Below are 13,158 nucleotides of genomic sequence, written 5' to 3'. Positions count from 1 at the left end.
AGAGGCGATGGCTGGTCGCAGTACAACACCAGTATGAGTGTATATACTTTTCAGGGTAGTTTCCAGCCTCCTATCAGCTGGATCCTTGAGGGCGGCCGTTTCAGGAGACGGTAACGCCACTTGTTTTGATAAGCGTGTGAGTGCCTTATCCACCCTAGGGGGTGTTTCCCAGCGCGCCCTAACCTCTGGCGGGAAAGGATATAATGCCAAAAACTTCTTTGAAATTAGCAGTTTTCTATCGGGGTTAACCCACGCTTCATCACACACTTCATTCAATTCCTCTGATTCAGGAAAAACTACAGGTAGTTTTTTCAGACCCCACATAATACCCCTTTTTGTGGTACTTGCAGTATCAGAGATATGCAAAGCCTCCTTCATTGCCGTGATCATATAACGTGTGGCCCTACTGGAAAATACGTTTGTTTCTTCACCGTCGACACTAGATTCGGTGTCCGTGTCTGGGTCTGTGTCGACCGACTGAGGTAAAGGGCGTTTTACAGCCCCTGACGGTGTCTGAGACGCCTGGACAGGTACTAACTGGTTTGCCGGCCGTCTCATGTCGTCAACTGATTTTTGTAACGTGCTGACATTATCACGTAATTCCATAAACAAAGCCATCCATTCCGGTGTCGACTCCCTAGGGGGTGACATCACCATTACCGGCAATTGCTCCGCCTCCACACCAACATCGTCCTCATACATGTCGACACACACGTACCGACACACAGCAGACACACAGGGAATGCTCTTATCGAAGACAGGACCCCACTAGCCCTTTGGGGAGACAGAGGGAGAGTTTGCCAGCACACACCCAAGCGCCATAAATATATAGGAACAACCCTACAGAAGTGTTGTTTCCTTTATAGCAGCTTAATATATCAATATCGCCAAAAAAGTGCCCCCCCTCTCTGTTTTTTTACCCTGTTTCTGTAGTGCAGTGCAGGGGAGAGTCCTGGGAGCCTTCCTCGCAGCGGAGCTGTGCAGGAAAATGGCGCTGTGTGCTGAGGAGATAGGCCCCGCCCCCTATTTCGGCGGGCTCTTCTCCCGGTGTTTGTGAGACCTGGCAGGGGTTAAATACATCCATATAGCCCCAGGGGCTATATGTGATGTATTTTTAGCCAGAACAAGGTATTATCATTGCTGCCCAGGGCGCCCCCCCCCAGCGCCCTGCACCCTCAGTGACCGCTGGTGTGAAGTGTGCTGACAACAATGGCGCACAGCTGCAGTGCTGTGCGCTACCTCATGAAGACTGAAAAGTCTTCTGCCGCCGGTTTCTGGACCTCTTCACTTTTCGGCATCTGCAAGGGGGTCGGCGGCGCGGCTCCGGGACCGGACTCCATGGCTGGGCCTGTGTTCGATCCCTCTGGAGCTAATGGTGTCCAGTAGCCTAAGAAGCCAATCCATCCTGCACGCAGGTGAGTTCACTTCTTCTCCCCTAAGTCCCTCGTTGCAGTGAGCCTGTTGCCAGCAGGACTCACTGAAAATAAAAAACCTAATAACTTTTTCTAAGCAGCTCTTTAGGAGAGCCACCTAGATTGCACCCTGCTCGGACGGGCACAAAAACCTAACTGAGGCTTGGAGGAGGGTCATAGGGGGAGGAGCCAGTGCACACCACCTAGTCCTAAAGCTTTTATTTTTGTGCCCTGTCTCCTGCGGAGCCGCTAATCCCCATGGTCCTGACGGAGTCCCAGCATCCACTAGGACGTCAGAGAAATCTTCAAAACTCTCACCACGTCCAAGGACTGAGGAGTCAGTAGCCACTGGCACCACAAAAGGTTGGTTGATATGAAAAGCTGACACAACCTTTGGAAGAAACTGCTGACGCGTTCTGAGCTCAGCCCTATCTTCATGAAAAATCAAATAGTGGCACTTGCATGACAATGCCCCTAATTCTGACACGTCTAGCAGATGCCAATGCCAACAGTGTGACCCGCCTTCCAAGTAAGAAACTTGAATGTCCACCTCCTGCAAAGGTTCGAACCAATCCGATTGCAGGAACTGCAGCACCACATTAAGATCCCAAGGTGCCGTAGGAGGCACAAAGGGTGGTTGGATGTGCAGAACCCCTTTCAAGAATGTCTGAACCTTAGGGAGGGCAGCCAATTGTTTCTGGAAGAACATGGACAAGGAGGAAATCTGGACTTCTATGGAGCCCAAGTGTAAGCCCACATCCACACCTGCCTGCAGAAAGAGGAGAAACCGTCCCAGTTGACACTTCACCGTTGGAAACTTCTTGGATTCACACCAAGACACACATTTTTTCCAAATTCGATGGTAATGTTTAGACATAACTCCCTTCCGAGCCTGAAGGTAGGTAGGAATGACCTTCTTCGGAATGCCCTTCCGAGCTAAGATCTGGCATTCAACCTCCATGCCATCAAAGGTAGCCGCGGTAAATCTTGATAGGCGAACGGCCCCTGTTGAAGAAGGTCCTCGCGAAGAGGAAGAGGCCTCCGATCCTCCAGGAGTAATTCCAGAAGATCAGCTTACCAAGCCCTCCTTGGCCAGTCCGGAGCAATGAGGATCGCCTGAACTCTTGTTCTTTTTATTAGTTTGAGAATCTTTGGGATGAGTGGAAGTGGAGGGAACACATACACTGACTGGAACACCTACGGCGTTACCAGTGCGTCCACCGCCACTGCCTGTGGGTCTCTCGAGCTGGAACAGTACCTGCGAAGCTTCTTTGTTGAGGCGAGAGGCCATCATGTCTACCTGAGGTACGCCCCAATGGCTTGTCACCTCTGTGAATACCTCCAGGTGGAAGCCTCATTCTCGTGTCTGCTGAGGAAGTACGCTTCACAGTTGTCCACTCCCAGAATGAAGATTGCCGATAGCGCCACCGCGTACTTTTCTGCCCAGGGGAGGATTCTTGTTACCTCCGATATTGCCGATCTGCTCTTCGTTCCGCCGTGTCGGTTTATGTAGGACACTGCTGTTACATTGTCCGACTGAACCTGAATGGCCTGATCTTGCAGAAGATGTACCGCTTGTAGAAGGCCTTTGTATATTGCCCTTAGTTCCAGAATGTTTATCGGAAGTATGGATTCCCGGAAACAGTCGTATCCGCTGGTGAATGTGAAGATGTGATCCCGACCATTTGTCCAGAAGGTTCAGCTGGAAGGATCTTGCATTGCATCTTCCGTATTGTAGAGCTTTGTAGGAGGCAACCATCTTCCCCAGAAGGCAAATGCACTGACGAACCGATACCATTGATTGGATCACCAACGCTTTCTCTACCGGTAGAAACACCCTATGCACATCCGCATCGAGTAACATCCCCAGAAAGGGCAGTCTCCTTGTCGGTTCCAAATGTGACTTTGGAAGGTTCAGGATCGACCCATGATTCTGGAGTAGTTGAGAGAGCAATACTCTGCAACAATTTGTCCCTGGAAGATGCTTTTATCAGGAGATTATCCAGATATGGAATTATGTTCATTCCTTGCCTGCGGAGGAGTAGCATAATTTCTGCCATGACCTTGGTGAAAACACTCTCGGTGCTGTGGAGAGGCCAAACGGCAGTGCCTGGAACGGATAGTGATAATCCAGCAGCGCAAATCTGAGATAAGCCTGGTGAGGTGGCCAGATCAGAATGTGTAGGTACGCTTGATATCCGGGGATACTAGGAACTCCCCCTCCTCCAGACCTGATATCATCGCTCTCACAGACTCCATCTTGAATTTGAATTCCCTTAAGTAGGGGTCAATGACTTTAGGTTTAGAATCGGCCTTACCGAACCATCCGGTTTCGGCACCACAAACAGGTTTGAGTAATATCCCTTGTGGAGTAGATGAGGTGGAACTGGGACAATAACATCTGTTTTGACCAATTTTTGAATGGCTTCCTGTAGGATAGCACTTTCTGTCAGCAAAACTGGTAAGCCTGATTTGAAGAATCTGTGAGGTGGGAGTTCCTGAAACTCCAGTCTGTAGGTCCTGGGTAACAATGTCTATCACCCAGGGGTCCAGGCCTGATGACGCCCAGATGTGACTGAAATTTTTTAGTCTCACTTCCACCTGCCCGATCTCCAGGCTGAGAGGTCCACCATCATGCTCAAGATTTTGAGAAAACAGAACCTCGTTTCTGTTCCTGAGAACCTGTTGGTGCAGGTTTTTTTGATTTTCCCCGACCACCCCTAAAGGAGGAGGGGATTTGGATTTTAAAAATTTTGCGGTCCGAAAGGACTGCAGTGTGGATGTAGGTTAAGATTTCCTAGTCGGTGGAGCTGCTGAGGGGAAAAACGTTCACTTACCCGCAGTTGCCGTGGACATCCCAAAACAGAGCCTGACCTGTGAAGGGTAGGTTCTCCACACTCTTCTTGGATTTTGCATCCGCAGCCCATTGGCGTAGCCAGAGTCCTCTGCGTGCTGATACCGCCATGAAAGTAGCCCTTGCATTCAGCATTCCAAGGTCTTTCATGGCCTCCACCATGAACCCAGCAGAATCCTGTATGTGACGCAAAAACAATTCAATGTCACACCTATCCATAGTATCCAAGTCCTCTAGTAATGTGCCTGACCACTTTACTATGGCTTTAGAAATCCACACACAAGCACTATACACAAGCAATAGTGGGCCTTAAAGCCACACCTGTAGCAGTGTATAGAGATTTGAGCATAGTCTCAATCTTACGGTCAGCCGGCTCCTTTAGGGCGGTTGAACCAGGGACAGGTAAAACCACCTTTTTAGACAACCCAGATACAGAAGCATCTACTATAGGTGGGTTTTCCCATTTCTTTCTATCCTCCTCAGGGAAGGGAAAAGCAATGAGAATTCTTTTAGGGATCTGGAATTTTTTCTCTGGGCTTTCCCAGGATTTTTCAAATAAAGAGTTCAGCTCTTTAGAAGCGAGGAAGGTGAGGGAGGATTTCTTATTTTCCGTAAAATAAGATTCCTCTTCCGGCTCAGGTACCTTCTCAGTAATATGCAAAACATCCCTGATGGCTTTAATCATCAGCTGCACCCCCTTTGCAAGGGACGCATCCCCCCCCCCCCCCCCCCCCCCAATATCCCCATCACCGTCCCCTGTATCAGAGTCGGTATCAGTGTCAACTTGCATTATTTGGGCAAGTGTACGTTTTTTAGGGTATGTAGGTGGGGTATTTGAGGGAGTAGGAGATGATTGCTGCAAACCCTCTACAGACTCTCTCAAAAACTGCGTCTCTTTCTCATTATGTGACATCCTTGATGAAATCTGTGATATTATTCCCCTTAAAGGATTTGACAGGTTGGGAAAGCACATTGCAGTCCTGAGTACATGGAATAGACTCTTCAGGAGAAGATACACACACTGCAGCACAGGATACAGAGCCCTTAGACATGGTAATGTGGATATAGACACATAAACACAGACATACAGGAAAATGTCAGACACAGTTTCCCCCAGAGTACCTTCAGAGAGTCACAGAGTATAAGGAGCCAGCCCCACAGCAGTTATTATGATAACAGCTCAGAGCAGACTAAATAACCTTAATAGGTTAAAGAGTACAAACTACACTCTTCCCCCCTGTCTATAACACCCTGGTACCGCAGTTATGTGGAGGGTCAGCGCTCCCTGTCAGCATGTCTCAGCGTTCTGCAGGAAGAAAATGGCGCTGGTGAGTGCTGGATCCGATCTGAGGAGAAGCCCCGCCCCCTGAAATGGCATGCAGCTTCCCGCACATTATGTTTATACTGGCCTGAGGTTTTTAATGATAACAGCAGGATTAGCCCCTGTTAGCTACATTACCAGTGTCGGGGTGATCGTGCTGGCCCAAGACGCCCCTCAGCCGCGTCTACAGTAACCTGTTGCTGAGCCTTCATGGAGCGCAGCCTGACACCCTTGTGCCGCCATTCCCGCCGGCGACCCGCTAACCGGGCCGCCGGCACTGAACTCACCACTCTTCTTTCTTCTGGCTCCGTTAGGGGGTGGCGCCGTGCAGCGAGAGTGAGTGGTCGCCTCGTGGTCTTGCGATCAGCACCCTCAGGAGCTCAGTGTCCTGTCAGCGGAGATAGAGAACCATTAACTTCAAGAGTTGGTTCCTACTCCCCTTCCCCCCAAGTCCCACGAAGCAGGGAGGCTGTTGCCAGCAGCTTTCCTGTACCTAACAACTCTTAGAAAACAATAAAACTGGAAAAACTCCTAGGAGCTCCCCTAGCTGTGACCGGCTCCTCCAGGCACATTTTCTAAACTGAGTCTGGTAGGAGGGACATAGATGGAGGTGCCAACCCACACTATTAAACTCTTAAAGTGCCAGTGGCTCCCAAAGGACCCCTCTATACCCCATGGTACTAATATGGACCCCAGCATCCTCTAAGACGTAAGAGAAATGTTATTTACATAGCGCTCTTCTCCAATAGGAATCGCTTATCTTGAATGGAAACGGTTTTATCCTCACTCTCCAGCTGCCCTTTTTTATTTACTCAAGTCACATTCACATGTTTCATGGACACCTTAGGCAATTTGCTTCATTATCTTAAGACCACAAAATATAGAGTCACTCTCTTCATACAGACCACTTGCAGCTTGATAAAACAGTAAACCCATACTGTCTGGAACGCACGTTTCCCCTGACACCCCTTCAAATACTTCCCTGCCACCCTTAAGCACTTACATTCAGCCTCCCTTCAGGAAGTCCATTTCAAGGCAATACAGCTAAAGCCATGCTCATCTTTGCTGAGATGTGGCATGCTGCAACACGGCTTGCTGCATGGCGTGCAGGCTGCGACTACACCATTCATTCCTAATGGAACTAATGGAGTGATCACAAGCAGCAAGATGAGCATGGCTACATCTGTAAATAGGGCCTACTACATCTCTCAGGCACAACTAAAACATTTTGCCCCAGGTGAGACTGGTTCATGCCCGAAATGTCATAGGGACAATGCAACCGTCCAGCACGACTTTTGGGGAGTGTAGGGAAATGAACACATTTTGTAACAAAGTATTTACATTTAGTAATGTTACTTTCGGTCTGAGTTTATATAAAGATTATACCCACTACTGCTATATTAGGACCAAGAATCAATATTACAACATAGCAATAGGGGGTATAATCTTTATATATTGATTCATGGGCCTCTTTATTCAGCCCTTCAGTCTACATTAAACCCTTATTGATTGTCACATTCACTGTGGCTAAAAAAAGTAAATCATAAGGATGTGCATCTATACTGAGTATCTCTCAGTATAGATTAGGGGTGGGCAAAATACGGCCCACCAGCATGCAATGACAAGCGGCCCGACTGACTGAGCTGCTTGTAATTGCTCTGCAGTACTCCAAGCTGCCGACGCCTGTCTCCCCTGCTGCTGCTGCACGGCGCCTGACACGCATCCTCCAGAGTCCCCATTGACAAAGGCAGCGATCAGACAAAGGGGGCGGAGCTATGCGGAGATGAGGGGGCGGGGCTACGTGGGGCTCTAGGGGGAGGAGCTACAAAAGCCACTGCTAGAGATCCATCCTTCCTGCCACTGCCAGCCAGACACAGATCAGTAAGTTAATGGAAAAAGTGAGGGAAAGAAAGTGTATTTGTGTGTGTTGTGTGTGTGTGTGTGTGTGTGTGTGTATATATATGAGAGAGAGTGTGCGTGCGTGTGTGTGTGTGTGTGTGTGTGTGTATATATATATGAGAGAGAGTGTGTGTGTGTGTGTGTATATATATATATATGAGAGAGAGAGTGTGTGTGTGTGTGTGTGTGTGTGTGTGTGTGTGTGTGTGTGTGTGTGTGCTGGCAGTGGCATCAGACTGTTTTTAGGTTAGGGGGGAGATCTTTAATGCTTGCTGTACCACCCCCCAACCACCCCCTCCCCTGGATTCTTTCACCATGTCACCCCCCATGTTCTGTCACTAAGTCACCCCCCCGTGTTGTTACCATGTCACCTCCCGTGTTCTGTCACCATGTCCTGTCACCCCCGTGTTCTGTCACCGTGACACCCCCCCACGTTCTGTTACTGTGTCACCCCCGTGTTCTGCCACTGAGTCAGCCCCCCCGTGTTCTGTCACGGTGTCACCCCCCCCCCCCCCGTGTCCTGTCACTGTGTCACCCCCGTGTTCTGTCACTAAGTCACCCCACCGTGTTGTTACCGTGTCACCTCCCATGTTCTGTCACTGTGTCACCCCCCCCCCCCGTGCTCTGTCACTGTGTCACACCCCCGTGTTCTGTCACTGTGTCACCCCCCCGTGTTCTGTCACTGTGTCACCCCCCGTGTTCTGTCACTGTGTCACCCCCCGGTGTTCTGTCACTGTCACCCCCCCCCCGTGTTCTGTCACCGTGTCACCCCCCTGTGTTCTGTCACTAAGTCACCCCGCCGTGTTGTTACCGTGTCACCTCCCATGTTCTGTCACTGTGTCACCTCCCGTGTTCTGTCACTGTGTCACCCCCCCGCGTTCTGTCACTGTGTCACCCCCCCGCGTTCTGTCACTGTGTCACCCCCCCGCGTTCTGTCACTGTGTCACCCCCCCGCGTTCTGTCACCCCACCGCGTTCTGTCACCGTGTCACCCTTCCCCCCGTGTTCTGTCACCGTGTCATACCCTGTGTTCCATCACCGTGTCCCACTCCCGTGTTCTGTCACTGTGTCACACCTTTCCCCAGGGGCCATAAGACACTGGATAATTTGCTTGCTGTGCAATGATTATCCCAAATAAAATGTTAATGTGTAAAAAGGGGACTCTACCTGCCGTAATGTGTAAAAGGGGGCTCTACCTTCCGTAATGTGTAAAAGGGGGCTCTACCTGCTGTAATGTGTAAAAGAGAGCTCTACCTGGCGTAGTGTGTGACAGGGGCTCTACCTGGAGTAATGTGTGTAAGTGGCGCTACTGTGTGGCGTAATTTGAATAATGGAGACTATTGTGCAGCCTAAAATGAATCTGTATTATTTTTTGGCCACACCCCTTCCCCATGAAGCCACGTCCCTATATTCTTTGCACATAGGGGAGCTGATATTTTGTGTGCGGCCCTCGAAAACTAACAGGAAAGTGTCAAGTGGCCCCTCAGCTGAAATAATTGCCCACCCCTGGTATAGATGCAGGGTGCATCATAACAACCCAATCACTTACAGTTACTCCATTTTTCCCTCTCCCCTACTCTCATATAGGACACCCACCTACTCACACATAAGACACCCCAGCGACTCTCCCCTACTCACACACAGGACACCCCAGCGACTCTCCCCTACTCACACACAGGACAGCCCAGTAGCCCTATCCTACCCTCACACTGAACCACTTCCCCCCTTAACTGCTCTCACATAGAACACTCACCCACCTATATTGCACACACACTGCTTCCATCCACACAGCACCCGCTACCCTCCCCCCCAAGGGGATGGCGGTCATTAGGTCGACATGAGTTTTTCACAATTTTTCTCATTTTTTTACCTTTTTCATACTTAACGTTCCACGTGGACTACAATTGGGAACGGTAACCTGTGCTGATCGCAGCGAGGCACCGTGCCCGAAGCTCGTGAGCCATGCGAGGGGCCACGGTGCACTATTTGGGGTTCCCTGTCACTTTTCAAATAAAACGACACCAAAAAAAAACTCATGTCGACCTTTTTCCATGTTGACCTAATGACCATGTCGACCAAACGTGGTCAACCCAATGTATGTCAACCTGACTCATGTCAACCCAATGAACCCCCCCCCCCCCCCAAGGATCTCCCTACACCTCCATTACTCTCACACAAAGGACCCTACAACAGAAGCCCCCACCCAGGATACCCCAGTAACCCTGTCCCACACTAGCCACCACACATACAGGACCCTCCCCCCCTACTGCTCTCACACAGGTCACCCACCTACTAACCCACCGTACCCTGCTTCCTCCCACTCAGCACAGCACCACTCCCCTCCCCCCATGGATATCTCACACAGGACAGCCACTAACCCGCAGCTTTCCGCACAGGAGCCTGCAGCGAGCCCCCACCTAATCATACACAAGGCGCAGGTACCCCGCGCTCTCAGGACCACCTGTGTCCCCGTCCCCCCCAGCTCAGCACACGTCCGTCTCTGGCGACAGGCGCCACGTATTACCGACCCGGTCCCTTACCGGCATGTCACGTGTCTGGTGCTCATGGCTCTGTCCGGTCCCCCACGTCACGCGTGTTATTGTTGCTGAGACCTCTTCCGAAAACTCTTCCCCTTCTCCCAGCAGGGCCCGCCCCCACCCGGACGTCACTGGCTGTGCAATGCGATCACCGCTCCGCCCGGGAATCACAGTCCGGGCGGGACAGTTCCGGTCTGTCTGTCTGTCTGTGTATGTATATGTATGAGCAGTATACACAGAGCAGTGAGTGAGTGACGGTGCCTACCGAGCACTTACCTACTGGCTCATGGTGCAGTGATAATAACTGGGAATGTCACCTAGAGAGAGACATTGTAATAATGAGGCTCTATCAAGATCACTGCATATACAGCACACAGGCTGCTACACACTACTAGTAACACTATGGGAGGGTTGTCTGGCAGACCCTGGGGTATATTTACTAAGGTCCCGATTTTGACCGAGATGCCGTTTTTTCTTCAAAGTGTCATCTCGGTAATTTACTAAGCAAAAATCACAGCAGTGATGAGGCATACTTGCCTACCTGACCCTCTCCATGAGGGAGAAAATGCTCTGTTCCTGGACTTTCCTGGTAATGTATGATTGCCATCACCTGTGGTGAGCTAGTTAATGGATAAGAAAGGTGTTTCACCACAGGTGATGGCAATCATACATTACCAGGCAAGTCCAGGAACAGAGCATTTTCTCCCTCATGGAGAGGGTCAGGTAGGCAAGTATGTGATGAGGGCATTCGTAATATTTTGGAAGTCCTAGGAAAAAATCACGAATCCATACACCATCAGTCAAATACGCCTGCAATTTGGTAGAAATCGGTCATTTACTAAAAAGTGCAAAACACAAACACTGCCGACAATAGCCAAACACTGCCGTGATAAAATACAAATCGTGAAAAAGTGCTAACAAAAAACACCTGCTTTTTTATCCCGTGTTTGTATAGGCATGCACGGATCCATGAGATCCGTGCATGTTTTTCAGTGGGAAGGGGGGGGGGGGGGAAATGTTCTAAATTTTCTGGAAAAAAATTGCGTGGGGTCCCCCCTCCTAAGGCAAACCAGCCTCGGGCTCTTTGAGCCGATCCTGGTTGCAGAAATATGGGGAAAAAATGGACAGGGGTTCCCCCCATATTTAAGCAACCAGCATCGGGCTCTGCGCCTGGTCCTGGTTCCAAAAATACGGGGGACAAAAGGAGTAGGGGTCCCCCGTATTTTTGAAACCAGCACCGGGCTCCACTAGCTGGACAGATAATGCCACAGCCGGGGGTCACTTTTATACAGTGCCTTGCGGCCGTGGCATCAAATATCCAACTAGTCACCCCTGGCCGGGGTACCCTGGGGGAGTGGGGACCCCTTCAATCAAGGGGTCCCCCCCCCCCAGCCACCCAAGGGCCAGGGGTGAAGCCCGAGGCTGTCCCCCCCCCATCCAATGGGCTTCGGATGGGGGGCTGATAGCCTTTGTGAAAAGTGATTGATATTGTTTTTAGTAGCAGTACTACAAGGCCCAGCAAGCCTCCCCTGCAAGCTGGTACTTGGAGAACCACAAGTACCAGCATGCGGCGGAAAAATGGGCCCGCTGGTACCTGTAGTACTACTACTAAAAAAATACCCCAATAAAGACAACACACACACACCTTGAAAGTATAACTTTAATACATCCATCCACACCTCCATATACACATACTTACCTTATGTTCCCACGCAGGTCGGTCCTCTTCTCCAGTAGAATCCATGGTGTACCTGTAAAAAAAATTATACTCACATAATTCAGTGTTGAAGGCTCCTCTGCTTGTAATCCTTTTGTAATCCACGTACTTGAAAAAATAAAAAAAACGGATACCCGACCACGAACTGAAAGGGGACCCATGTTTTCACATGGGCCCCCTTTCCCCGAATGCCAGAAACCCACTCTGACTGATGTCTAAGTGGGTTTCTTCAGCCAATCAGGGAGCGCCACGTTGTGGCACCCTCCTGATCGGCTGTGTGCTCCTGTACTGTATGACAGGCGGCACACGGCAGTGTTACAATGTAGCGCCTATGCGCTCCATTGTAACCAATGGTGGGAACTTTCAGGTCAGCGGTGAGGTCACTTTCGGTCAACCGCTGACCTGAAAGTTCCCACCATTGGTTACAATGGAGCGCATAGGCGCTACATTGTAACACTGCCGTGTGCCACCTGTCATACAGTACAGGAGCACACAGCTGATCAGGAGGGTGCCACAACGTGGCGCTCCCTGATTGGCTGAAGAAACCCACTTAGACATCAGTCAGAGTGGGTTTCTGGCATTCGGGGAAAGGGGGCCCATGTGAAAACATGGGTCCCCTTTCAGTTCGTGGTCGGGTATCCGTTTTTTTATTTTTTCAAGTACGTGGATTACAAAAGGATTACAAGCAGAGGAGCCTTCAACACTGGATTATGTGAGTATAATTTTTTTTACAGGTACACCATGGATTCTACTGGAGAAGAGGACCGACCTGCGTGGGAACATAAGGTAAGTATGTGTATATGGAGGTGTGGATGGATGTATTAAAGTTATACTTTCAAGGTGTGTGTGTGTTGTCTTTATTGGGGTATTTTTTTAGTAGTAGTACTACAGGTACCAGCGGGCCCATTTTTCTGCCGCATGCTGGTACTTGTGGTTCTCCAAGTACCAGCTTGCGGGGGAGGCTTGCTGGGCCTTGTAGTACTGCTACTAAAAACAATATCAATCACTTTTCACAAAGGCTATCAGCCCCCCATCCGCAGCCCATTGGATGGGGGGGACAGCCTCGGGCTTCACCCCTGGCCCTTGGGTGGCTGGGGGGGGGACCCCTTGATTGAAGGGGTCCCCACTCCCCCAGGGTACCCCGGCCAGGGGTGACTAGTTGGATATTTGATGCCACGGCCGCAAGGCACTGTATAAAAGTGACCCCCGGCTGTGGCATTATCTATCCAGCTAGTGGAGCCCGGTGCTGGTTTCAAAAATACGGGGGACCCCTACTCTTTTTGTTCCCCGTATTTTTGGAACCAGGACCAGGCGCAGAGCCCGATGCTGGTTGCTTAAATATGGGGGAACCCCTGTCCATTTTCCCCCCATATTTCTGCAACCAGGATCGGCTCAAAGAGCCCGAGGCTGGTTTGCCTT

The 13,158-nt window shown here is 50.3% G+C and overlaps 1 protein-coding gene across 3 annotated transcripts in view; it reads right to left on the bottom strand.

The window, feature by feature from the left end:
• MKRN2 (makorin ring finger protein 2) overlaps positions 1 to 10,187 on the bottom strand; it is a 40,178-nt gene extending 29,991 nt beyond the window's left edge. Inside the window, exon 1 of one of the 3 annotated variants that reach the window (XM_063940782.1) lies at positions 10,026 to 10,187. In XM_063940782.1, coding sequence (XP_063796852.1) covers positions 10,026 to 10,051 — 26 coding nt within the window. In that variant the 5' untranslated portion in view covers positions 10,052 to 10,187. Of the gene's footprint in view, positions 1 to 9,863; positions 9,984 to 10,025 lie in introns of those variants that run through there. The other 2 variants (XM_063940783.1, XM_063940781.1) reach the window with 2 other exon arrangements.
• Between the last annotated feature and the right edge of the window lie 2,971 nt (positions 10,188 to 13,158).

The sequence above is a fragment of the Pseudophryne corroboree genome, chromosome 9 (genome assembly GCF_028390025.1).
Source record: "Pseudophryne corroboree isolate aPseCor3 chromosome 9, aPseCor3.hap2, whole genome shotgun sequence".
Lineage (NCBI taxonomy): Eukaryota > Metazoa > Chordata > Amphibia > Anura > Myobatrachidae > Pseudophryne > Pseudophryne corroboree.
The sequence above is the reverse complement of the archived record's forward strand: the minus strand, read 5'-3'. Positions and strand labels throughout refer to the sequence as shown.